Below are 27347 nucleotides of genomic sequence, written 5' to 3' on the forward strand. Positions count from 1 at the left end.
TTTTATAGATGGCATCTCCCTCCTTCGAGGCTAGCGAAGATGCACCCCAACATGAGTCCATATTGTTGGAAATGTAAGAAAAAAGAAGGAACCTTTTTCCATATGTGGTGGACATGCACAGAAACCCAAAATTATTGGAAGAAAATTCAAACTTGGTTGGAAGAAATTACAAAAGAGCAGATCGAGTATAAACCAGAGTCCTTCCTACTAGGGATCTTTGACAAACAAATTTCCAAAAAAGCTAAATATATAACAATACATATATTAACTGCGCCAGATTAGCCTTTGCACAATACTGGAAACAACATCAAATTCCATCAGATGAAGTGATTATTGATAAAATTTCAAAATGCGCAGAAATGGACAAACTGACGCTGGCACTAAAAAACAAAGATACTTCACAATATTATGATAGTTGGAATTGTTGGTATAATTGGATTAATCATAGATAAATTATATATCATAAGGCATAAGAGGAAAGTTTTAACTGATAATAATGAGATAGTGATATATGTATAGAATAGGTGTATATATGACATAAATCAAAGGCTATAAAAAAAAAAGATCTTGCAAACTGTAAAATAAATAAGAATGTTTTTAATTTTCCCTTTCTTTTTCTTTCTTTTTCCTTTCTTTTCAATCTTTTCTTTTCTTTCTTTTCTACTTTCTTTTTTTTTCCTTTCATTTATTTGTATGTGTATTGTTCGCTGTTTTTAACTGTTAAAACTAATAAATTGTTTTATTAAAAAAAAAAGTCCTTCCTTACAAGTTGCTGAGCTGAAGAAAGCATGGTCTTTTCCAGGACTTCAACATACTGCTTGGAATTCATGATTCCCTGCACGACCAATACTAGAAGCAGCGATACAGCACCAGATCATCACGTGCAATGGATGCTTCATAGATAGATTCAGGCAGTACGGCCTAAATTCTTCAGCTGGAAATCTTCTGACATAGTTATTGCACTGATTTCCAGTCAAGTAGAAATTGCTCTCATCACTGAAGATACCTTGGTTCACTTGACATACTTCTTGGCCCACGCACGTCGAGAGCGGTGAGCATCTGTGAGCAAAGGTTTACTTCGAGCCCTGCAGCCTTTGAGCCCTCTGGCAAGCAATCTGTGACGCACTGTGCTTGTGCACACTTTTACATCACATGTTTCACCCCAAATTCTTGTAATCTGAGGTGAGGTGTTCCTGTCAGCCATCTTGCCATTTTGTCGATTTTCTTGGTCTTCCGGAGCAGAGTTTGTCATCAACTGAACCAGTTATTAGGTATTTTTCAACCACTCTGCTCACTGTGGGGCAATGGCATTTCACTCTCTTGGCTATTTTTGTACAGGAGTAACCCTCTTCATGAAGCACAATGATGCGATGCCACTGCTTTGTACTGGTGAAAGCAAAGGCCTTTACCCTTGCTCGCAGCCAAAGCTAAATTAATTTTTTTGATGCTTTTCATGCCTATTTATAGTTAGAGAGTATGACAATATTAATTGGCTCATAGATTTAGCCTCTGTGCATTTTGATTGGTCAGCCAAAGCTCACTGCTGATTGGCTACTTTCGATTCTAATATTCTCAAAAATGCAAGTTGTGTTTGTTTTAGCACATAAACTCACTCAAAACTTTAAAAAGACTTTGGTTATATTAATAAAAATTATGCATCTCTATCCGACCATGGAAATTTTCATCAAAGTACTAATTTTGCATGGTTTCTATGAGTGAAAAGTTGATTAAACATGTAAATACAGCTTAAAACTGAAAGCATGCAGGATTTTTTCACATAGCTGTAGCTGTGTCCCTGTCATTGTGAAAGGTGATCCTGTACCTTGGAGTTCCTTGAATTTATCCATATAGGCCCTAGCACTGTGATGGTGAACCTATGGTATGCGTGCCAGCAGAGTTATTTCCCCCGGCAGGCAAGAGCTCACCCGGAAGAGCCCCAAAGCACTTGCACGCCTGACGCTGCTGCCCAACAGCTGATTGTCAGAATCTGGTGTACATGCGTGGGGGACCAGAGGTGAGCGGGAGACATGTACACATGCGCAGAGATGTGCAGTGCACACTGAGGTCATGTGTGCATACACAGATGGATGGCACGAGGGTGATCATGCATGCATGCACAGATGCACAGCCTGTGGAGGGGTGATCTTCTCATGCATGCACAGACGCATGATGCGCAGTGGGGGAATCTCATGCGTGGGTGCAGAGGCATGCTGTGAGCAGCAGGGAAATTGCACACGCAGGCGCAGAGATGCATGGCGCACAGTGGGGGATTGCGCACGCAGGTGCAAATGCATGGCATGCAGCAAGGGAATCATGCACACACACAGCATGCTGCAGGGGATCTCAGGGGATGGGGGCAGCAAGCATTGCCTTCTGGTGCTGGCACGGGAGAGCACGAGCATGCACGCAATTATTGGCACAAGAGCTGAAAAGGGCTTGCCACCACTGCCCTAGCATATTGATGTGTCTTATGGGATTCAAACTTGCTTCGCTGCAGTGTGTTGCTTGGGGATGGGGAAGAGGATGTAACTGAGGAATTTTATTCTCCAGCTTATGCAAGAGGGCATATGGAAGCTTGTTCTTGGAGTCTGGAACATATGAGGTGTAAAAGTCAAAGCAAAAAAAAAAAGGTCTATACAGATTTACTTAGAATGGGCTGTTCCTTCCAGAAAGTGTCCTTATAGTTGAAAGGCAATTTTACTGCCAACAGCTTTTTATTGATAATGTCATAATTTCATTCTGAATGATCTGAAGCAAAATGCACATGGATGTAACTGCCTTCTCTCTCTTTCTCTAAATTGCTATATCTGGTGCATTTGTTTGCATACCAAAGGGGTGGGAGGGTCAGGATGATAGAGGAGGAGTTGAAAAATTACAAGTTGCTTTAATTCTTGAAATATAACTTGTTCTTGACCAGGAGAATTGCAGGCCTTTTCTCAGGAGTTATAATAATGGTTTTGCAAGCTCAGCAAAATTAGGGATGAGTTTCCTGCAGAAGTTAGCAAAGCCTAAAAGCAACACATATCGTTGTATTACACGAGTGCCCAGGATAGAATACTCTGCTCCTTTGCTGGATCAATTTGTATGCCTTTTGTGGATATTCTGTAGCCCAAATAGTCCAGTTGAGTAAGATCAAATGCACATTTTTTCTAATTTAGCAAAAAGCTTATTAACCTGTAATTTCTGCAATGAATTTCTAGCATGGATTACATGCAAGGAGGGATCTTTCAAATAAATTAGCATGTCACCCAAATAAATGATAAATAATATCAAAACATCTTGAAAGTGTCAGTCATGAAAAAAGAGCTTCACAGTTAACCTTGTTGAAATGCATTATTGTGTGTTCAATCTTTCCATACGTTATATCAAAGGCTGTTAAATATCTTCACCATCTTTCATTTTGATTAGACTGTAAGCATTTAAGTCTCTTTTTGTAGGGACATGTGCTTATTGTAGGCAGTCTAATAGATCTTAGGAGTGGATAATGATCTCTAATTTTCACTTTGTTCAGGTCGTTATATCATATATATCTATATATATAATTTGGGCTTCTTCCTTTCCCTTCAGATAGACCAGTAGGGTAGCAAACCTTTTTCGGCTCATGTGCCAATAAGTGCGCACATGCTCCTGCGCTCGCACATGCGTGCCAAGACCCAGAACGCAATGTGTGCTACCCCCAGCACATGGTGTGCACAATCCCCCTGCAGTGCTCTGCGCATACGCACACGATTCCCTTGCCGTGTGCTGCACGTCTGCGCATGCCTGTGTGATTCCCCCGCCGCACGCAACACATCTCTGCACATGTACACGTGATTCCCCCGCTGTGTGCCATCACCTCCCCGTGCCATCCATTTGCGCATGTGCGCATGACCCACAGTACATGTATGTCTCTGCGCATGTGCACATGTCTCCCGTGCACCCCCCTGCACATGTGTGCCAGATCCCGACAATCAACTTTCGGGCAGCGGCAGCATGCATGCATGTGCAGTGGGTCTCTTCCAGGCAAGCTCTCACCTGCCAGGGGGGAAATGGCTCTGTGTGCCGCTTCCAGCAGGCATGCCATAGGTTCGCCATCACGGAAGTAGACTACTGTTTCTCATTTTTGGTGGACAGTGTTGGTGTTAATGTCAGTGAATTGCAAAGAGGAATGGATCCCTTTTTGAAGTTGGCATTCAGATGTTTTCCTGAGGATGGCTGACTCACAAGCAAACCACTTTATCCTCAAGTTTATGAGTGCTAGCAAGGATAAAATACATAAAACTATATGCATTCTGTAATCTTTGATTGTCAGTTGAAAAAGAACTGCAGTATAGGACCAGTCCTGCCTTTAACAGCTACCTATCAATAGTTTCAATAGTCATTGGACATCCTAAGGTTTGAGTAAGCAGATTTACTTTCTCTACTGTTCTGTATGTATGAAATTAGTAATTTCCCAGAGAAGTGCAATTTCTTTAAGTCCAATGATGTCTCCATTGTCAATAATAAATTTAATATTAAAATGCTGCTGTAATACTTGATCTGTGCTCTTCTTCCTAACAGAGTGATCAACAGCATTCCTTGGAATATTTCTTAATTTTGCAAAATCTTATATCGATTCTATAAACCTTATCATTTTTGTCTTGGTGTCATTTTCATCCCAATCTAGGAAATTAGACTGTTTAATAATCTTTTATATATTCTCCATATACTTCTGAATTGCTGTAAACATTATATAAAATTCTTTTTCTCTCAATTCCAGTAATATCGGTTAATCCAAATCTTTATCTATTTGCAACTTCTGACTTACTTTCCAAAACTTCTACTTTGTCAATACTTTGCTTTAGATCTCCAGCCAATTTTCTACGGATTCTTCTGTCTTCTTCACTTCTTTCATACCCCCCCTCCCCTCCCTTTTTTTTTGTCTGGCACACCCTTCTTTCATTTCCTTTTTAAAGGCTTTAAAACTTTTGGCAACTGGTACAGTCCCCTTTTTACCAAATACTTCAAACATTCTCAGCAATAAATCTAGTGAAATACCCTTACCTGTAAGTTGTCCTAGCAAACTTCTATATCCGTCTCCTAATCTTGCAGCTTTCCTTCTGTCTGCCCTTATGAGAAAGTGAAAATATGTCAATTACAGCAATAAAGTAAAACACTTTTCCTTTTTTTCAGTTTTGCTTTTCTCTGTTTTTAATACTTTGTCTCAGTTAGCTCCCTGTAGTTACATTCATACAGCCTGGCTCTTATTATCCTTGTCATCTTATTTTCCAAAATCCACCACTTATCTACTTTAATAATAAACAATCATCATTTACATAAAGGTCTGGTCTCTTGTCTAATTAATGCTATGATTTTGAAAGATACTTTCATTAAAAATACTTTATTTTCTAAAATTAATGTCTCATTCATCCATGCTTTGCCAGAAGGCCCTGCAGGAAGTGGGGGAGGTGTTGAGATATTCCCTGTTAGGAGAATGAGTGCACTCAGGGAAACGTAGTGAGAGTGGTGAGGAATAACACACAACCAGTATACAGATACACTGAATAGTAAAATGTAGGTTTTACTTCCTGTAAACGGGTAAACAAAGTCCAACAAACAGTCCAAATCATACACGGTTAAAGCAGGTAGTATTCAATACAATCAATCCAGGGATAATCCAAAAACGAAGTCCAGTATCATAAACAAAGTTCAGTAAATGGAGTTTGCTAACAGGTAGCAAGACTCACAGCAATCCAAGCAGAACGACCATCAGGCAAAAGGCAATAGGGAAATGCAAGAAGAGAACAAACCAGGTTTCTGGCTCCATCTTATGGCTGTCGGAGGAAACTCAGCCAATCACAATTACAGCATTCTTGTAAAGATACAACAGTATTAAATAACTATCCTGGTTTATATATTGCCAACCCAACTGTTAGGTGACTATCATTCCTAACATTCTCCCCTATGGATAGGACAATATATAAAACCTTATAGTTTAAGTCCATATTCCTCACAACAAGCCTTATGTTTTACAGTGCCTTGGGCTTTTGTAAAATGAACTGCAATGTTATTCTCTGATATGCAGTACTCCTGTTTAATCATTTTACTTTGAACACATTGTCTTACATTTAGATATAGTAGATCAGTGTGTTTTGATCTTGTCTTTACAGCGAGATTGGAAGCCATCTGAATTGCTGATTGGTTGTCTTCATATACAACTATAGGTTCATTTACATTAATTCCCATGTCTGTCATTAGTTGTTTACAGCATACTAAGTCCGTACATAATAGAGACAAACATGAGAATTCAGCCTCCATTGTTGATAAGCTTAGATGTTTCTCCATCGAGCTGCTCCGAGCATCCAGATTGGGAGGTGCTCCAGTCTCTGCACTCACAGGCTGAGCTTTAATTTAGGAACGCTCCTCCCTGTCCATGTGACTCCCTCGGAGCGTTCCCCAGTTTTTAGCTCAGCCTCGCAAGAGACAGGCAGCTTTTAGCAGACCTCCTTGGCTGATTCAGGAATCCAGCAAATTGTGTTCAGGTTTGAATTTTCCCTTTAGTCCTTGGCCCCTGCGCAACTGGGTTATTGCTTATTGTAAGAGGAGCGTTTTTCTCGCCCCTCGGAGGATAGAAACGGGGGAAGAACAGCACCTTCGCGCCCCCCCATCCTCTTTCTACCTGCCGTTGCCTTGAAGCCATGCTGCTCGCAAACAGCAGCTTCCTTATAACTTATTTCTTCGCACGCTGTTGCTCCTTTCCCCCCACGAACGCCTTATGTAAAAGGAGAACGATTCCTCCTCTCTGCCCCTCGTTCCGCTGCGTTTTAAGCTGCTTTTTTTCTGGAGGAGGCAAACTTCCGTCCCTGAACCTTCGCGCCGGCCATCGGACGTCATTTTGGGCATTGCCTCATGGCGGCTGCCATTTTCTTTTAACCAATTCGCTGCGGTGACTGTTCTGAGGCCCAAAGCAGGACCGGAGGCCTGTTTAGTGCCCCTTTGATCAATTAGGCATTGTGGCTCCTAGCCCTATTGCCTGTCATTGTAACTTGTTGGCTATCCCGCAGCCGGCTCAGAGGCGAAGTAGAGGCAGTACCAATTCCTCCCATTTTGGCTGGGAGGCAACTGCACGAGGCCCACCCTTCTCTTTTATTTTTCTCTGGCCTCAGCGTTCATTTGGCTAATTTGACTGCTTTTCTCTAATTCATTTAGCGTGTTTTTCTGCCCATCTGGAATTAAATACTACAGTACTTCGGTACTCTAGTCCTTAATTGTACATATTTCCATTTCCTTTTTTATTGTTTTTATTTAATAATAATAATAATAATAATAATAATAAATGAATAAATGAATAAATAAATAAATAAATAAATAAATAGAAATCATATATTCAGATGATGATGATAATAATAATAATAATAATAATAATAATAATAATAATAATAATAATAATAATAATAATAATAATAATGACAAAAAAATTTCCAAAAGGGGGACGTGGACCAACTGTGAGACATCCGGCCTTGTTGTAGGCCGAACTCCTAGGCGAGCCAACCGCCTTCTTTGGTTACTATCATACATGACTTTCGCTCTTATTATGGCAGAGGACAACCCCAGAGGACCTTCCTTGAAGGCCAAATCAAAGGCACACCATTTGTGCAGGCAGGCCAAGGGATCACCTAAGTCTCTCAGAGAGAGGCATTAAAGCACCGCGTCCAAGCGGTGGCCTAGAGGTGGAGCTCTCACCTGACAATCAGGAGGTTTCGTGAGTTCAATCCTAGGTAGAGGCTAATATTGAGAATAATGAGCTCCCCTGCTGCAGCAGGGGGTTGGACTAGATGACCTCCAAGGCTCCTTCCCTTTTTATTGAGAAGGAATTTGATGAACATTCAAGGGGCTCAAGCTCCATAATCCCAGTACTTCCTTCTTCTCCAGGCCAGGTTTTCTCCTCACCCAGAGCCGTCCATCCTCTGTCACCAGCCACCCGGACATCCGGGGCTATCTTTAATCCGTCAGCCACTGGCCCACAGCATGATGACCCATCTGCAGACCTGGTTCCAGACAGGATCGGAGAATGGATGCAGCTGGCTACCTGCCCAGGTACCGCAGAAGGTCTCCAGCAGATGACCAGACCAGGTCTACCATCAATGGTTCCTAATATCGTAGCCGTTTCTGGCAGAGCTTTCCCCAGACCGAAACCTCACTGGGGTCAGATACCCCCCAGGGGGATATCCCCCCCCCCGAAGGGGAGAAGGCGGAGGAAGAGGAAGCAGGCCTGGGTCAGGCAAGTGGAAAAGGTTAATATGGGGTCCTTACACTACTCTGAACCTTTTCAGAGGTGGACCCAATGGAATTAGGAATATCGGAGGATGTGGGTATTACCCCCTCCCAGCACACATTCGTGGGTTTCAAACCCCACCTGTTCAAGCCCTTTTTGTTTAAGGCAAAGATATTCTGGTCTGGGGTCACAACCCTCTTACTTCCCCAGCAACCTCTGGTAATCCAGAGAAGTCCTTTCAGACTACCGGTTGTGGAGGCTGAAGTGATTCCTACTCCACCCATTCTTCTAACCTGGTAGCAAAACAATTGGCTTCTGTAGGGGCGCCTCCCACCCCCTCCAATCGGGATAGGAGAATTTTTAATCTCGATGCAGAGTTTCCACCCTGTTAGAGACGCCCATCTATGTCGGGTCCATAGGGGGGTTTGGACCTCCCCTATCCCAAGTGATGCTCTGGAAGCCTTAAAGCCAGTGGACAATTGGGCCAAATTGGCATTTTGCCGGACGCATCAATTTAATACTTGGCCCACTTGAGCAGCCACCGCTGCTTCCCTCTTTACACGGTCCTCCATTACAAGGCTCCATCAAAGCAGCTTACGGCAGCATTCTCAGCCATCGCTACTCCATACCGTTAAGTTTCCACCAGGGCTATTTCATCCCAGGTCACAGCCGGCGTCGATCTTGGCTTCAACGTTGGCAAGCAGACGTATATATAAAAAATAATAATTCAAAAGAAAACAAGTTAAATGGGCCTCTGCTCCCATCTCGGGGGGCAATCTCTTCAATCCAGCCCTTGGACCTTATTAATGGAAAACTGATATATTAAATAAAATAAATAAATGAATTTCTTACGTCTCTCCTTCCCAGACCTGAAGGCAGAGTATCCCAGCTCTTTCGGAGGGGACCCCTTCGAACGCCCTATCAGACAGCTTTCTCTCTCAGGTTTCAGAGAAGCCCTGCCTCCCGGCAGGCCCAACTCCAGGATCGAACCGACTCCCGGTTCCAGCTCCAAGAAACCCCTTTGGGACGCAGGCAGTAATCCTCCCGGCACCCCAGATAAGTCCCTCACTTCTCATCCCATTGGCGGATGCCTCAAACTCCTTGCCGAGGATGCCTGGGTTAGGGACACTATCAATTCAGCCTTTTTCTCCTGAATTTCAATCCCCTCCCCCCGAGCATTTCAGGATACCCCCTCTCCCAAGATCGCACCAAACATGGACTAGTAGATGCCGCTATCCAGCATCTTATTGGATCAAGGCCAACTGTCCGTCCCACCCTTAAACACTCCGGAAGGTAGAGGCCCATTTTTGATTTGAAAAGGATCAACCGGTTCATTCTCCGGCATAAATTTAGGATGCACTTGCTACAACCTATTCGTCAGGGTACCAGGAAGGGAGATCGGCTCACTTCCATTGACCCCTCTGAGGCATACCTACATATCGTTATTTGACCCTCCCGTTTCAAAATTCTCCGATTCGCTACCACAGTCAACACTTCCTATACGGGACCCTTCCCCTTGGCTTGACCTCGGCCCCGAGAACCTTCATCAGAGCCTCGTGGCTCTGATGGCTCTCCTTAGAGTCTTCCCCATCTGCATTCGCTATTTCTGGATGACACTCTTATCCTGTCCCCTTCCAAACTCCAAGCAGAAAGGGACACCAGAACCCCACAACGCCTTACGTTGTCACCCTCCCCGCTCTCCAGATGCATGGGTCCTCGTTTATTGGCAAAAAAGCCGGTTATCTCCATCCACCGAATAGCATCCAGAAATCGGTCAGGGAGATCAGGCGGGCACAATAAGGTAGCATTACTGGACTTAGTAAATTGCTTGGCTTCATGTATTCCATGGATTGGTTTCATGCATTTCATTTTTCCTTGGGACTGTCTGCATCCCAGATCCCTTCAGTGGTTCCCGCCTCCAAGCAGCGATCGAGAGGTAGCAACCCAAACTCCCTGGCGAAGGCACTTCAGAGGTCCTCGTGTCCCTCCTCTGGTGGACCAGACCTGCCATTGACAGAGAGCATTACCTCAGGGAATCCCGGTGGGTCTCCCTTGCCACAGACGCCAGCCTTCCGGATAGGGCGTTACCTCCACTCGTTCTCAGCTCCGGGCACATGGTCAGCAGCCAAGCTACGGTACAGCATAAATTGGCTGGAGCTTCACGCCGTATACCTGGCCCTACGCAGCTTCCTCCCCCAGGTACGCGGACGCCACATCTTCATTCTGACAGGCGCACGTCATCAGAGAGGGGGACACACACCCATTTGGCTCATGAGGGAGGCTAAGCGTCTATGTCGCTGGGCAGAGACCAGCCTCCTTCCACCAGGGCAGCTTATATTGGGGGCCTCAAACATTCAGGCAGACTGGCTGAGCAGGACCACTATAGTCCAGTCAGAGTGGCACCTGCTCCTCTCCCTGTTCAGGGAAGCCTCAGCAATATCAGGCCAACCACTAGTGGTGACACTCGCATCATGTTCAATGCCCAGCCCACGAGACCTTTCTCAAGGTACCCCGCTTTGGGGGCGGAGCACGGAGAACCACACCGCCTTACGTTGTCCCTGGCCCTCAGGGCTGCTTACGCATTCCCCTACTTCCGTTGATCCCCAGGGTGATCCTAAAGCTGATTCGCGAGAGGGCGGAACTCTCTCGGCTACCCCACACTGGCCCAGGAGACTATGGTACACAGACTTTCGCACCCTGTCAGTGGCCCTTCCCTGGAGAATCCCACTGGGCAGAGTCTCGTCATCCCAGGGATCCCTCCTGCATCCGAACCCGCAGGGGCCTCATCTGGCCGTCGGAAGGTTGAGTAGGACCATTTAAAGAAAAAAGGGCCTGCCAGCCAGGCCATCTATACCATTCTGACAGCAACTCGGTCCTCAACCACCTGTACGTATATATAATGCCACATGGGACATTTTTCTTGCTAGATGATGCCGCGATCACTTAGTGATCCACTCTCTCCATCTATTGCACAAATATTAGCCTTCATGCAAGGTGAACTGGATAAAGGGCTAGCCCCTAATTCCTTGAGACAACATGTTACAACCTTATCAACCGTCATCTCCTGTGGCAATATTGGCTCGTTTCCACCACCCTCGCATCCGAGCATTCCTTAGAGGAACTGCCAGCTGGCATCCTCCAGTGGTACTCCGATACCCAACTTGGGATCTTAATTGGGTTCTCCTGTTTCTGCTAATCCTCCCTTCGAGCTCTTAAGGGAGACATCACTTCAATGCCTAACGTTCAAACTAGTGTTTCTAGTGGCAGTCTCATCTGCTCATCGGATTTCTGAAATCGCAGCTCTATCCGCCAGAAGGATCTCGGCGTTTTTCACGCTGATCGGGTGGTCCTACGACCGGACCCTTCCTTCCTTGCCCAAGGTTAACTCAGCCTTTCACGGATCGCAGGAACTTTTTCCTTCCTAACGGTTGTCCCAGTCCCTCGAGAGAGAGAGGGAAAGACACTGGCATTCTTCATTGTCAGGCGTGCGCTTTGTATTATATCAGCCGCACTCAGCCTTTCAGATGGTCAGAATCATTATGCTGTTCGTTTCAACCTAAGACACTGGGTATCAAAGTATCCCCGTCGACTGTAGGCTGTTGGATTAGAGCTACACTCTCCAAGGCCGACTTGGTTCAAATGCTCCTGTTCCCAGAGGAATAACCGCACATTCCACAAGGAGTGCGGCTACCTCAGCAGTTTGGGCAACTCAGACATTGATCAATGACACCTGTCGAGCGGCCATCTGGTCGTCCCTGTCAACTTTTCATTCCTCTTTACAAGATTGATGGTTTGCTTCAGTCGAAGTGTCCTCTGTCAGTCGAGCCCTACAACAAGTTGTTTAGAAATCAGAGGAGATTCCGACCCAGACGGAGCCCCTCCCATAGGACAAGCCACGCTTTGGTACGTCCCAATCTGGATGCTCGGAGCAGCTCGATGGAGAATGGGCGTTGGTGCTTACCTGATACGCCCTTTCTCGTCGAGCTGCGTAGAGCATCCAGCCCCACCCTAATTTAGCCGTCTGGTGGGGAATCCTGTTTCGGCCAATGAATCAAGGAGTCAGAGATTAATGTTTTACAATGGTCAGGATGAGATGATAGTGTTTGTCTGCTCGTCTTCGTAAAACTGGGGAATGCTCCGAGGGAGTCACATGGACAGGGAGGAGCGTTCCTAGATTGAAGCTCAGCCTGTGAGTGCAGAGACTGGAGCACCTCCCAATCTGGTAAAAACCCCAAACAAAAAAAAACAAACAAAAAACAACCCCCCCCTACCCCCACAAACAAACCCACACCCAACCAACCAAAACCTTATTTATATTTAATAAATTTATTCCAAAAAAAAAACCTACAAAAAATATTTAAATAAATTATTTTATTTTTAATAAATAAAAAAACCCTAAAATTTTTTTTTAAAAAATATCACCCCTCCTTTTAAAAAATTCCCCCCCCCCCAACACCCCCAAACCAAATTTAAAATAAATTAATATTTTACATTTTTTTTTTTAAACAAAAAAAAATAATTAAAAAAAAAAAAAAAAAAAAAAAAAAAATAAAAAAAAAAAAAAAATAAAAAATAATATTAAAAAAAAAAAACTTCAACTCCCTTTTCCCCCCCTCCCCACCCCTTCCATCCTCTCTTTTCCTCCTTCCATTTTTTTTTATCTTCTCTTAACCTTCTTTTTTTTTTCCCCTTTTAAACCCCACTCCCCATTCTTTCCCCCCCCTCACACAAAACCCACAACACCCCCCCCCCCCCCCACCAACAAACTCCCCCCCAAACCCCCCCCCCCAAAACACCCCCCACCCCAACCCCCCCCCCCCCCCCCCACAAATTCCACCCCCCCCCCCCCCCCCCCCCCCCCCCACCCCACCCCCACACACCCCCCCCCCCCCCCCCCCCCCCCCCACCCTCTCCCCCCCCCCCCCCCCCCCCCCCCACCCCCCCCCCCCCCCCCCCCCCCCCCCCAAACCCCCAAAACCACCCACAACAAAAAAATACTAGTCTGATATCTATCTGGTGGTTGTGTTACACGGGTTGAACGTCTAGGCAACTCAGGGCTTACTGGTGGGCTCTCCTGCTCCTGTTCTTCTACCTCCTCCTGTGCCTGTTCTCTTTAATGGTTATTGATGGTTTAACTATCTCATCATTAGGGATTACTTGGGTGTCGATAACAACATCATTGTTGGATTCCTGTTCTAGTTTATGCTACCCAACGTGCTCAAGAAATTTAGCATTAGCACTACAGTAAATATTAGCTGTGTCTGGATCCCAGAATCTAAACGATCTATGGTTGGCCTCGTAACCTACAAAAAATAATTTCCTAGCTCTGTGTTGCCGTTTTAGTCTTATTTGTAAGGGAATATGCACCCATCCTGGAGTTCCAAACGTGTGTAGATAACTTAAATTTGGTTTTCTGCTATGCCAATGGGTGAATGGCAATTCACCAGTTGTTGTGTTCACCACATTGTTGGTACACATTATGGCTTCACCCCACAGTGTTTCAGGCAAATCTGAATCAGATAACATCGCGCGAGCCATGGCTTGTAACGTTTGCCCTCTTCATTCCATAAACGAGTTATGTTGTGATCTGTAAGGTGCAGAACGCTTATGCTCGATACCAGCTGCTTATGCTCGATACCAGCCAATTTCAACATCGTTTGGAATCTATTATTAATAAACCCAGTCCCATTATCTGTAACTAAGGTAATTACCCTATGTCTCATTTTCCTTTCTGCAAATCTTAGCCAGTTAAAGAAATGTTGGAACATTTCTGTTTTGTTTTTCATTAGAAAGCAGAAATCATACCGTGAGTAATGGTCCATTATACTCAAAGCATAGCAGGGATCTCCCAAACTGGGTTTCTTAGGACCAATTATGTTAGCAAAAACAACTTCTAAAGGTTCTTTGGTCTTAAACCCATTCAGTCTGTTTGTAGGAGTAACCTTGCTTTTCTCCTGATTACACGCATTACAGTTTAAGTACATGCTACAGGGTTTTAATTTTACTCCCTCTGACAATTTAACAGTTTGTTTCAGCATTTTGAAATTAATGTGCCCCAGACATCCATGCAGTAAATGTATACATTCATCATGTGGCTTACCATTCTTATATACTGAGTTAGCCATCTGCAATTGGTCATCATGTATCACATATAAATCATTCTCTAAAGTAGCAGTAACACTTTTACCCTCTTTCTCTATTATACAGTTATCTCCCCTAAAGGTTACTACATAACCGATATTAACTAAAGCCCTTATTGATAGCAAATTAAATTTCAGTTTAGGTACATATAACATAGATAAATGCTCATTTATACATGAACAATATGCAGTACCTTCACCAGATGCTTTCATCTTCCATCCATTTGCCATTGATACATGGCAAGAGTGGGGAATTTGACTGCAACCCTCAGCTTGGAACAGTAGTTGACCAAAGGCCCAGTCCTGTGGTTACTGCAGCTCTGGAATATGGAACTGAATTTCCCACCAGTGTCAGCAAGCCACCCCGGGGAAGATTTGCCTCCCCCGCTGTTGGTCTTACCTTTCAGTTCCAGCTTGTATGGCTCTACTCAAGGTAAGATTTGTGCTCAGCCGAAGGGTGGGCGGGCCATGTGAGCCCTTCTGTTCCCATGGGTCATGTGGGTGACGCAGCCTTGTGTTCCGGTACAGCCTGGATGAATTGCTTTGGGGGTGACATTTCTCACGGATCACAAGTGGGCAGCAACCCATCAGTTGGCGACCACTGGTTTAGGGGACATTGATATCCCCATTGCTCCAAAGGAACTCAGTTAAGTACAAAATCTCATTTACTTTGCTTATGAGGAACAGCTATCCAGAGCATAAATGGATGATCCTCTGATCTCTCCTTCCTTCAGATATATTTTCATCAGCCAGTTGAAACATCTAACTTGCCATAGATCTTACCTTATCTTTTCATTGCTGTTGAATCAGCTAAGTTTCACATTTTCTGTATGCTTTTATCTAGAATTTAGCTTATGCCCATTTGAACTTCTAAATATATCTATAGAAGAAATAGAGGGAAAAGTTTTCTTAATAGACAATTTTCTTTAATCTAGACCAGGGGATCCCGACCTGGGGTGCTCGCACCCCCTGGGGGTGCGAGATGATATTCCAGGGGGTGTGAGAAAAGTCCAGGTAAATAATAGGATATTGGCTATATGTTGGCATTTTTATTTATTATTTATTTCAGGGGGTGCAAGGTTCGAGTGAAATTTCTTTAGGGGTGCGGGGCGAAAAAAAGGTTGGGAACCACTGATCTAGACATGAAGTTAGCATGTTTTATGTTCTTGATATTGAGAATAATGCAGCTTTTTAAAAATCAAGTCTTACTCTTTGATATGTACATTGTTTTGCTATAGTGCTAAACATGTTTGATTTCAGTTTATATAGGTTAGTAAAATACTTGGAGTTTCATGTTTTTAAAATATAATTTTGTGTGTGTGTGTGTGTGTGTGTGTGTGTGTGTGTGTTCTTACTATTTGAAGAAGTTTCCTGTTTAATGTCAATTGAGTATGTGTGTATTAAAATACAACCATGTTTCCCCAAAAATAAAGCCAGGTCTTATTTTCTTTTGGGCCCCAATATAAGCACTGGGGGTTATTTTCAAGGTGTCTTTTTTCCCATGTAAGGCAGGCCCACTTCTGCTTGCTCGCAGCATGCAGGGGGCCATGCGGCAAGCCCATGCTACCACCATGAGGCAGGGGGTTGGAGCTGCTTCATGCACCCTGCACCAGCCACCCACATCCTGACACCTGCCTCACCTCATGGCCTGCTCCATTGCAGCCGTGAGCAAGCAGAAATGGGCTGGCTGCCCATTTGGGTGCTGTTGCTGCTGCCACAAGACAAGTGTTGGGGTATGGATGGCCTAGCTGCGGGAACCCTGAGGTAGTCAGTGCAGGCAGCTCCATCCCACCTCACCTCACCTTGTGTCAGCAGTAAACAGACAGAATGTGTGGGCAGCTGGCTACACAGACACTTAGGTAGGACTTATTTTGGGGTAGGCCTTATATTAGGTGCACACATAAAAATTATACTAGGGCTTATTTTCGGGATAGAGCTATTTTTGGGAAACAGGACAGTTAATTGTTTTTTCTCTCCTTTTCTAGGTATACCCAGGACTAATGGTTACAGCTGGCCTTATACATTGGATTTTGAATATGCTGAATATAACTGTCCATATAAGAGATGTATGTGTCTTCCTTGCACCAGTTTTTAGCGGCCTTACATCAATTTCTACTTTCCTGCTTACCAGAGAACTGTGGAACCAGGGTGCAGGGCTTCTAGCTGCCTGTTTTATTGCTATTGTACCAGGTTACATATCACGATCAGTTGCAGGATCTTTTGACAATGAAGGGATAGCTATATTTGCACTGCAGTTCACGTATTACTTGTGGGTAAGTACTATATATAAATTCAGCTTACTCTTCTTAAAATTTGCATATGCAAAATAATTTCAATTTGTCCTAATAGTCACTAGAAATAAATATAGCTAACATGGTTTTTCTACTGCCATTTGCTTTTCCTTTCAAAATAAAATGAATGAGTACGTGTCTCCAAGATACAGCTCAAATATTTTTGTTGCAGATCAGCTGATTTTTCTCTGATCTAGAAAAAATGGTGAATTCTAAAAACATTCAAATAGAATATTTTATATTTGCATGATATGTATTTTCTATTATAATTAAAACTTAACTTTCTTAGGTGAAGTCAGTGAAAACTGGATCTGTTTTCTGGACTATTTGCTGCTGCTTATCCTACTTCTACATGGTAAGTAGTAGAAAATAATTTTATAATGGTCACATTTTAATTAGTACACCGTTTTTATGAATAAATTAAGTTTTAGCACAAGTATTTTAACTTGTTGAAAATTCAGATTTCATTTAAGTTAGAAAAATCTACCTAATGCAGAGATTAGTATTTATTTTCTCTTATTCTTTTAAGCATATTCTTTCAAACATGGTGGTTCTGTGCAAGGTAAAAATTAAAAGGCGAGCAATACTACTTTCCTCTTCACCTCTTGGCTTTGTAGAATGCAGAGGTATTTAAGGTACAAAGTAGACTAATGGTAGCATAAATAGACACTTTTGTTCTGAAATACAACTTTAGTTTAGAAAATTGGTATGCTTTTATGTTATTGTGACCGTTCTTGTATATCTGAGTTAGCATTCTCAACAGAAATGTGAATTGATAAGTTTTAATAAGAGGTCTCTGCAAATTAATTAGTGACAGGGTTGCCCAATAGTGAAACAAATGGTGAGATGATCTTACAGCAGCTGATTTTCTTCAGGAATTTCAGATAATTATTAAACAAGGATCAACAAGGAATTGATAATGATTTGGTATTATTAACCACTTTCATGCCCTTTGACTTAATTACATTTGTTGAATTATTGAAAGGAGAAGGATTTTAGTTCTTTTTTGATGTTATTTCATAGTTATTTCATTAAAGTCATACTGGTTCTATACTATAAAATTTTTGAACCTACCTAATTAAGAGGTAATTTAAAAAGTTTTGTCGAAAACAATGATAACCTTAGAAACTTTAATAATAATGTTACTGTGTTTCCCTGAAAATAAGCCCTAGCTTAACTGGGGGGGAGTCTGACATATGCTTACCCCAAAAATAAGCCCTAGTGAAGGGGTGGCTGTGGCCAGCACAGGAGGCAGTCCTTCCCTTCCCCGGTCTACCTCCTGGCTGCTCGATCCCTTAATTGAGCCCGCGGATCAGCTGAGTCAGCGAGGGCCGGGAGCTGTCTCTCGTTCCTTCACTCGGGACACAGCCTGTTCATTTCAAGCAATCAAATGTCGCTTGAGAAAAGGACGCACACCTCAGGATTGCGCCTCAGGACTGAAGGCTCGGGAAGGAGCCGATTTGGAATGTCCGTCTATTCTGAGCTTGAGGAAAGGATGACAAGCAGAAAAATCCCCCTCCTCATTTTCCTGCCATTCACCAAAAAGGCTCCCAGGATTGCAATGCTGAAGGCTTGGAATGGAGCCTTTTTGGTGAATAGCTGGAACATGGGGAGGGGGATTTTTCTGCTTGCTATCCTTTCCTCAAGCTCAACACAGACTGAAGAGAAAATGGCAGGCAGAAAACCCCCCTACCCCATTTTCCTGCTTTTCACCAAAAAGCTTCCATTCCTAGCGTTCAGCGTATCCCAGGATTGCAACTCTGAAGGCTCAAAATGGAGCCTTTTTGGCAAACTGTAGGAAAATGAGGAGGGGGATTTTTCTGTCTGCCATCCTTTTCTCAAGCTCAGCACAGACTATCAGCTTCATGGATGATGGGATGGCCTGCTGCGACCATCACACTGTTAGGTGTGGGGCACGTCGTTGGGCTCTTGCCGCTTTTGCGGCTGCAAAAGCAGCCATGCTTGCTGGAGGCAGTGGCCTGAGCGGCATCCATGAAGCAGCTGCTTTATGGATGGTGGGAGGAGCTACTTGCCCCCCTGCCTCCTACTGGTACATGGAGGGGAATAAAGACACCCCCCAAAAAGAAGCCTAATCATTGGGGGGAGTCAAAACAAAATAAAAACCCAGTCTTATTTTCGAAGAAACACAGTAATAGAGATAAAATAAAGGCAAGTAGGTATAGGCACCATTACTTTGTTACAAATCTGTTCTTATAGTAACTGGAATAAATACCTGGAGTTACTTCTGGGTCTGAAATGATATGTCTTCATTCAAACTAGTCATGCTTATCCCCTCCCTCTGTATCCTATTGTAATAATACCGTCGCTGTCTTAGAGAAAATTGGCAATGTAGTCAAAGGGAGAGTTTTATTCCAGAATATTTTGAAACAAAAGATAAACATAAAATATGATAACATCAGGAATTTTTTATGAACCATTATTAATTGAATTTATGGAGCGCTGTAAACTGCACACACAATAGAATAAAAACTGTCAGAAGATTGAAATATATCATTTTATGTAATACTTTCAGCTAACCTGTTTTATATATTACTTAATCAGTTTCTGATGGAAATTCTTCGATTTATAAGTTCTTTCTGTGGGTCAAAGTACCTTGTTATTATATATAGCTTGAATTCTCAGCTTTCAGTGACTCATGTTTATCAAGATAACATGGTAAACATGAACTAAATCTTAATGCTTACTGTATTTTTCACAGGTTTCTGCATGGGGTGGTTATGTTTTCATCATCAACCTTATTCCACTGCATGTATTTGTGTTATTGTTAATGCAAAGATACAGCAGGAGGGTCTATATAGGTGAGTATTTCAGTATGATGATATTGGATGAAAAGTGATTTTTCATTTCAGCTTTACTAGTCTTTCAAATGTCTATGATTTAAACACATTTGAAATAATAATCAGAACAATAATTTTGAAATTTCTTTCAGTTTTTGTTACAGATATATTTTTAAATAAAATGTTTATTAAATAAAAGAGTAACATAAAAATATATGAAGAGAGTTTAGAAAAACTTCAAAATGCCTCATGTGCTGGAGCCAACAAGGGTATTTGGGGACACAATCTGAATTATTATCTGTCTCATATTCTTAATACAGTATACCTACAATAATCATTTTTAAAATTTACATTAGCTTTATTTTTATCATACTATAAGAAATCATTCCATCTATACCTCAGATAGTGTTCTGCTACATACAAACAATTATTCCTACATTTTGCTCAAGTTTTCTTAATGATACCCAAGTTTCCCTGAAAATAAGCCCAGGTCTTATTTCTTTTGGATCCCCAAATAAGCACTAGGGCTTATTTTTGAGGAATGTCTCTCCCTCCCCCTCCCCCCATGTACCGGAGGCTCATTTCTTGCTCACGACTGGGCAGGAGGCCACGTGGCTTGCCAGTGCCACCATCGCAAGGAGGTGAGTAGAATTGCCCTACATGACCCCCACCAGCTTATATCAGGGCTCCCACTACCAGGCCATCCAAGCCCCAACATCTGCCTCACGGCCATGGCACCACCATACCACTGGGCCTCCTGTTCTGTCGTGACCATGAGCAAGCAGAATAAGTGGGCCTTCAGCCATGGAGCTTCTACTGCACATGGCTGCTAGTGCAGCCACCATGAGGTAGGTGTCGGAGCGTGGATGGCCTGGCTCCAGGGGCCCTGAGGTAAGCCAGTGTGGGGCAGGTGGGGTAGCTGTATCACCATCCTGCCTTGCCTCGTGACAGTGGCACTGCGAGTAATCAGACAGATGGTCTGATTTGAAAGGTGGCTGTGCAGGCTCTTAAGTACGGCTTATATTAGGAACACACATAAAACGTGCTGGGTCTTTCAGGGAAACATTATATAACCAAAGATATGGATTCCTAAAGAGACAGATGCCATCCTGCAGATAGTCTGTCAGGGCTACTCTCATAGAGATAATCATCTAGATTCAGTCGTATCAGCTAGTAACGAAATATATTTTTCTAGTTATATAATCATGATAATTTGCATACTAAAAGGAATAATTATATGATTGTTTTTATTCTATACATCTTAGCTAATGTTTTTCCCAATATAACAATTATCTTCATGGATTTAAGTTTAAATATTAGATTAAGTAACATAATACAGTAATGTACTGTATATTATTTTACAGAAACCAGATGTACCCTTTGTTTTGCTAAAATAAGGACTGACCAACTAATTTTTCTATATTCTTTGCAATATGTTCTTATAAAAATTGTTGGTGTATTCTATTAGCCTAATGGAATGTGATTGATGATTTAAATTTAAACATTCACCTGCAAAGTCCATTGAAAAAAATTAATACAAAGTATCCATAGAATGCCCAGCTTTTATACATTGTCAATCTAAGAAGGCCATAGATATGTGTACATATAATATTGTATATGTTTGTGTGTCTGTCTTAAGATACATACTAAAAATAAAAAGAGAGGTTAGAACAAAATGTGCATTAACATGTTAAAAATTAATTACTGATTAAAATTAATTGCCATAAAATTCAATTCATAAATTCCTTAAGTATATATGAATATGTGCTCTCTCAACAAATATATGGGCAAATGGAAACAAAGACTTGTAAAAATGGTATTCTCCTTACAGAAGAAACAACTAAAAAGAAAACAGGTTCAAAATAGGATGAAGGGAAGGGATAGCTACACTATAAAGAAAGAGGAAGATGGGTAAAACTTGGATAGAGATAGGGCTGAGGAAGAGATAAAATCAGGAGGCTGTAATTACCGTTAAATAGTATTGCCAACAAACAGTAGATACTATTAAATATACCTTGTAATGGAATTATAACTTTTACTTTTTTATGATTTAATTTAAAAAAAAATATTTTGAAAGTTGTAGTTTTATTTCCTTTATGTGTACTTCAGGAGAATAGTGTCAATTTCTTGATTTTAGTTTGTCCTTCTCTATATATTCTCCCCACCCCAATACTTTCACATCAGGTTACATAATTGAAAACTTACAGAAATGGGGAAACCTTGGTTATTGAAGTGTGAGAATATATAATTTCTTATTGAATCATATGGTGACCTATTAACACAACAAACACTGCAAGAAAAAGAGCATGATTTTCTGTTTGATGGATTTTGTAGAAGTGTATAAGAAATCTGCAGAAATAGATTGTGAAGTTAATGAAGGCTGAAGGTACTACTATTTCCAAAGCAGGCTCCATGACTACTTAAAAGATATCCTGGTTTGCCACACTCTTTTGAGCGACTTTCACTAGAAAAAGACATAAGTGATCATGGTCTATCATTTTCTCCAGCAATACCATTGCAAAAAGATTTAGACCAGGTTCACTTTAAACAAACTAAAGATTTTGATGTACTGCTAAACCTATCTGTATAACCATTCATCAAAACTTGCTTCCTTTCTAGTCCATAGTTAAGGGAAACAATTTGTTCATGTTTGCCCTACTTGCTGGGAAGAGAGATGCCAGTTATGCAGACAAAACAATTTTAAGCTGAAGTTTGTTCTGTGCCTCCTTATAGAGTGTAGAAAATCATAGAAAAATAAAGGCATTGTCAGTTACATTTCACTAATTGGTGAGCCAAGGTTTGGAACCATACCATTAATTATGCAAAACTTTCTACTGGGGAATTTTCATTTTTAATTAAAATTTGTAACTCATAAAATGCTTTTTGTCCTATTAAAATTGTGTAAAGTTTAAATTATTAAATCTGAGAGAGAGATTCATTGCCCATTTAGCAACTTAGTCAACTACCTTGAGATCCATTGTTCATTCTAAGAAATAGTATTATTTTTAAATGCATCAAGACCTAATGAAAAAGGGTTTTAATATTTTTCTTAAATGAGTTATGGGAATTTATCTAATTAAATGCCTAAAAAGAAAGATGTGTTTTGTTTGCTTAGTTTTTAATTTTTCTGATATAGTTTGGGATCCACTTGTGACATTTTAGAGCAAAACTCAGCATGAATATTTATACGTTCAGATAAACATCCTATTTTTTCCATAATGTGAATTTTAAGAAATTTCCTGTATGTGTTTTTGTTTTTATTCATACATAACCTATATATTTTTCTATTAGTATTTATTTATTTTGAAAAAAGTGCAACTATTGTAAGAAAATTGTTTTCTTCATATACAGTTCTAAGCAATGCATATTTGAAAATGTCACATTAAAATATGAACCAAATAAATTTTGTCCCAGATTTATTAAAATATCATTTGATAGAAAAATTTAGAGAGACTCCAAAAAGGTTGATTTCTCACTTTATATTGGCGTTTTTTTCTCTCTAATATAAGTCTGAAACAATATTTTGGTCAAGTAGAAAAAGCATTTGAAAAAGGAGTTTTAAAAAGTGCTCAGTATGTACAAATTAGAGGACAGAAGTAGGAACAGTGATTAAGCAATATGGTTTTGCTTTACTTCCCAGATTTAAAGTTAGGTTTTGCTCTATCCTTTATGAGTAATCACTTCTTTTAAATGATGGAAGTTTTTAATTAATCATATGAAAAATAATTACTGATGGGAATTTTGAAGTATTTATGGATAAAATGGACTAGATTGCAACTTTCTTTAGAGAAACAAAAAATCTATTAGTATTTTAATATGAACAAACATTAATATTAATAAAAGTCAAAGTTTAATTTTTCAAATAGAAGCAAATTCCTTGATCTTTTAAAATTACTAAAATAGATAATAGGACACAAAAAGTCATAGAAATCTGTTAAACACCACAAGATGGTAATGTTGCAGTTACTATATCTTCTTGCATTTTAAATTGTAAAAGTTACATAAATTGTCAAACTTTCAGATGAAAATAATTCTCGTTATTCAAACTGGAATTAGGTAAAATTAGCTGCTGTGTATATTGGCTCCAGATTCTCTTAGATATACTCTCACCTTGCCAGTTATCTTAGCTTGTTAGAGATCTTCAGAAAGCTTTTTCGTTTCCACAATATCATGTTCCACCCTCATCCATCCTGGACGGCAAATATAAAGGGATAACATTGGTTGAAAGTGATTTCCCTGTGATTCTGGAGCGATAGAAACCCCTGAACATGTCCTCTTTCACTGCTCTCTCTATAGAGACATTCAAACAAATTTATTTTCCTGATAATTAATAGGTTTCCTATTGTAAGGTATCCTTATATACATTATGTATGTAATACAGGATTTTACAATTTAAGGATTAATATTACATTATATCTTAGATCATGCTTTTGTTTATATTCAATTGATAGACTGTCAAATTATGACTTTAACAGATATTATATGCTATTTGTCATTATTTTAGAACTTTTAACTAGAAACTCTTAGAGTATTTTTAATTGTATTGGCTTTGACTGTAATAAATATTTAAAATTTGCTGTATATATTAGTGACTAGATTTTTTGGAATATGATAATGCACAATTTGAATGTAATAATGATCAACTTCAAGACTACCTGTGAGCATGAGTGACTATGAGCAAAACTTCCCATATGAGCAAAACTTCCCAGGCTAGGAATAGTTATAATTGATACGTACATTAATGTCCTGAATACCATTGTCACTTGCTCCTACCCTGGGGTCTTCGCTGATAAATATCCAAATCTTAATGGACAAATCTCCAAGAGAGGCATCATTTCCACCTCAGTCCAAACCCAAGTCTCAGACTGCCTGGTTACTCCTCTCATCTGTGATCAAATCATGGCAGAGGACAACCTTATTACAGATAGACCAGGTATTCACTACTAGGAGGCAAAAGCCTGGCTCCTTTGAGATTTGCTAATTGGGATCTTTGGGCTGAGATTAGGAGACTGGAACACATCAGAGAAACAGTCTACTGAGAACACATTCCCTGAGAGTTGCCAACTCTTTGTCTTCCATCATATCTCGCTCTATGTGTCACTACAGTGATATTCAGACTGCCCTAGACTTTTAGAAATCCCTTTTCTATACTAGAATTAATTAAGGAACCAAAATGTCAATGTACCAGTCAATATTTGATGACATAAATGTATATTACTGAAATGGCCTTCAAATTTTTGACAAATCCTAAAAATATGAGTATACCAACTTTTTTCTTTTATAATCTGACAATTTTTTTATTCACAGCATATAGCACTTTCTACATTGTTGGGTTAATATTATCCATGCAGATACCTTTTGTTGGATTTCAGCCAATTAGGACAAGTGAGCACATGGCAGCTGCAGGTAAGAAAGAATTTAATATATTGAAATATATATATATATATATATATATATATACAATTAGATTTTAATAAAAAATAAACTAATGAAAATGATATTTAGAATATAGAAAAGAAGAAAGAAAAAGCCAAAGGTGTAGAAAAGGAAGAAAGAAATAACATCTGATTTTATTTATAGTACTTATGTAATTTTATTTCTTATTCTATTATTACAGCATAAACGTGATTAGGAAAAAATGGTTTAGAAGTTATAATTTTCTAACACGATATCCAGAAATCTCTATTTGGTTTATAGGCTGCCTTAATATTCTAAAAGAAAGTTAGAATGTAAATCAAATAAACAAAAATAAAATAAGCATTGTAAAATGGAAGTTCCTATATAGTATAAGAATAATTTTGAACAATTTTGCCTAACTACTACAGATACTTAAAGGTAGTCCTCAAGCTACAACTGTAATTAAAACATCAGCTGACTGCTTCGCTTAGCTACCACAATGCAGGCCATTGTCCTAACCCTAGATTTGTTAAATAGTTTAGAGGGAGTCCCAGGTAAAGAGCATGGAGATGTCACACTGAGCTGGGGGAGAGTGCTGTGATGGAACGCAAGCTTAAGAATGCCAAGAAAGGAGATTGTGTGATGCTTGCTTGCGTACAGTCACAGAGAGACCGTGGAAAGAGGATGTAGAATGTATGCGTGCGATTGCAGAGAGGCTTAGAAAAGAGGGTGTGGGGTGCATCCATCTCAGGGAGCCCATGAAAGGAGGATGTAAGATTGTGGGGGGGGGGTCACAGGAACCTCAGGAAAAGAGGGCACAAGGTGTGTGTGAGAAGAGGGGGGAAACAGTGCTGTGCACGCAGGCGGAGAGAAGATGGGAGAAAGACTCTTCTAAATGACTCAAAATCTTCCTTGACAGCTTCTCCATTGATTTTGCTTGTAGAAGCCAGTAGGGAATGTTACAAATGGTGATCACATCAGCAGGCACTTGAAATTTGTCATAATTAAAGCTGGTTACCAAACACCCAAATTTTATTCATGTGACTGCTGGGGCACTGCAAGGGCCAGAACTTCAAGTACAGGTAATTCTCGACTTTCAACCCTTCGTTTAATAACTGAAGTTACAATGGCATTGAAAATGTGATGTGACCGTTTTTCATAATTATGACCATTACAGCATCCCCATGGTGACATGATTAAATTTTTGTGCTTAATAACTGGTTCATATTTATGATGGTTGCAATGTTCTGGATCACCTTTTGTAACATTCTTATAAGTAAAATCAGTGAGGAAAATAGATTCACTTAACAACTATGTTACTAACTTAACTTCAGTGATTCAACAATTGTGGCAAGAAAGGCCATAAAAAGGGAGAAACTCATTTAACAATTGTGTCACTTAGCAATAGAAATTTTTGGCTCAATTGTGGTCATAGGTTGAGAACTGCCTGTAACTCCATTAGTTCAGAACAACTAAAGGTTTGATTTGTTGCTGAAGAAATGGTCAGACTTATTTGTAGTCAGATTCATTTTACTCTTATTCCTCCCTAGCCAGCATCTCTTTACTTTTACCATCGGACAGAAGACACAGAAGTATAGCCAGCCAGACAAACAGGTTTAAAAACAGCTTCTACCCATGGGCTGTCAAACTCCTAAACATGATATAGCACTACAACCATTAATACGATGAATTCTCCCTCGAGCCGCTCGGAGCATCCAGAGAGTGGGAGGTGCTTCAGAGTCCTCTCTCACAGGCTGAGCTTCAATTGAGGAACGCTCCGCCCCCTCACGTGGCTCCACGCTACGTTCCCCAGTTTTTGCTCAGCCTCGGAAAGACAGGCTGCTTGCAGATAAGGCTCCTTGGATGATTCAGGCTTTTTCTTCACTTTGCTGCTCACTTCGTTCTTTCTCTCAAAGAAATAAGGTTTGATCCTTTTTCCTAGCCCCTGCGCAAAGGGTACCGATGTAGGGGGAGGTTTTCCCCTCACCCTGGGGGCTTAAGCGGGCGGGATCGCAGTGCTTTGCGCGAGGCCCCCCCCTCAGATCGCTTCTCTGCCTCCACGCCGCCTCAGCGGCTTGTTTACTTCGCGCTGTAGCGCGACGCTGGTTTTCCCCCCACCTGAACGCCGACTTTGAGGAGGGCTAATTCCCTCATTGCAGCCCTCTGGGCACTCTGAGCTAGCCGGAGGAGCCCTCCCTTCCGTCCCGAGCGGCCCCGACGATAGCTCAGCTCGCGGCCGCCATCTTGGCGCCGCCTCGTGGTCGGGCGACATTTTTTCTTCCTCTCTGATACAGCTGCGGTTGAACTAAGCTCTACAGACCCCTGGGTCACGAGCTAACCTTTTTAGTGCCTTATTCAGATTTAAGCACAGCTGTTGGCTTCCCTCAGCCTCGCTCGGGGCGAAGATCAGCAGTCTCCTGTCCCCCTCCAGTCTTCGGATGGAGGTCTACTGCTAGGCCTCTTTGACTTAGGCCTCAGGCGTCTATTT

At 41.2% G+C, this 27347-nt stretch overlaps 1 protein-coding gene across 2 annotated transcripts in view; it reads left to right on the plus strand.

Moving 5' to 3' along the window:
* Positions 1–27347, plus strand: part of STT3B (STT3 oligosaccharyltransferase complex catalytic subunit B) — a 96796-nt gene that overhangs the window by 35704 nt on the left and 33745 nt on the right. For both annotated transcript variants that reach the window (XM_087915368.1, XM_087915369.1), the window contains exons 3-6: positions 16359–16646; positions 16954–17019; positions 19384–19483; positions 24770–24868. In XM_087915368.1, coding sequence (XP_087771494.1) covers positions 16359–16646; positions 16954–17019; positions 19384–19483; positions 24770–24868 — 553 coding nt within the window. The remainder of the gene's footprint in view (positions 1–16358; positions 16647–16953; positions 17020–19383; positions 19484–24769; positions 24869–27347) is intronic.

Source organism: Pseudonaja textilis, chromosome Z, assembly GCF_049901715.1.
Source record: "Pseudonaja textilis isolate UNSWEBS1 chromosome Z, rPseTex1.2, whole genome shotgun sequence".
Classification (NCBI taxonomy): domain Eukaryota; kingdom Metazoa; phylum Chordata; class Lepidosauria; order Squamata; family Elapidae; genus Pseudonaja; species Pseudonaja textilis.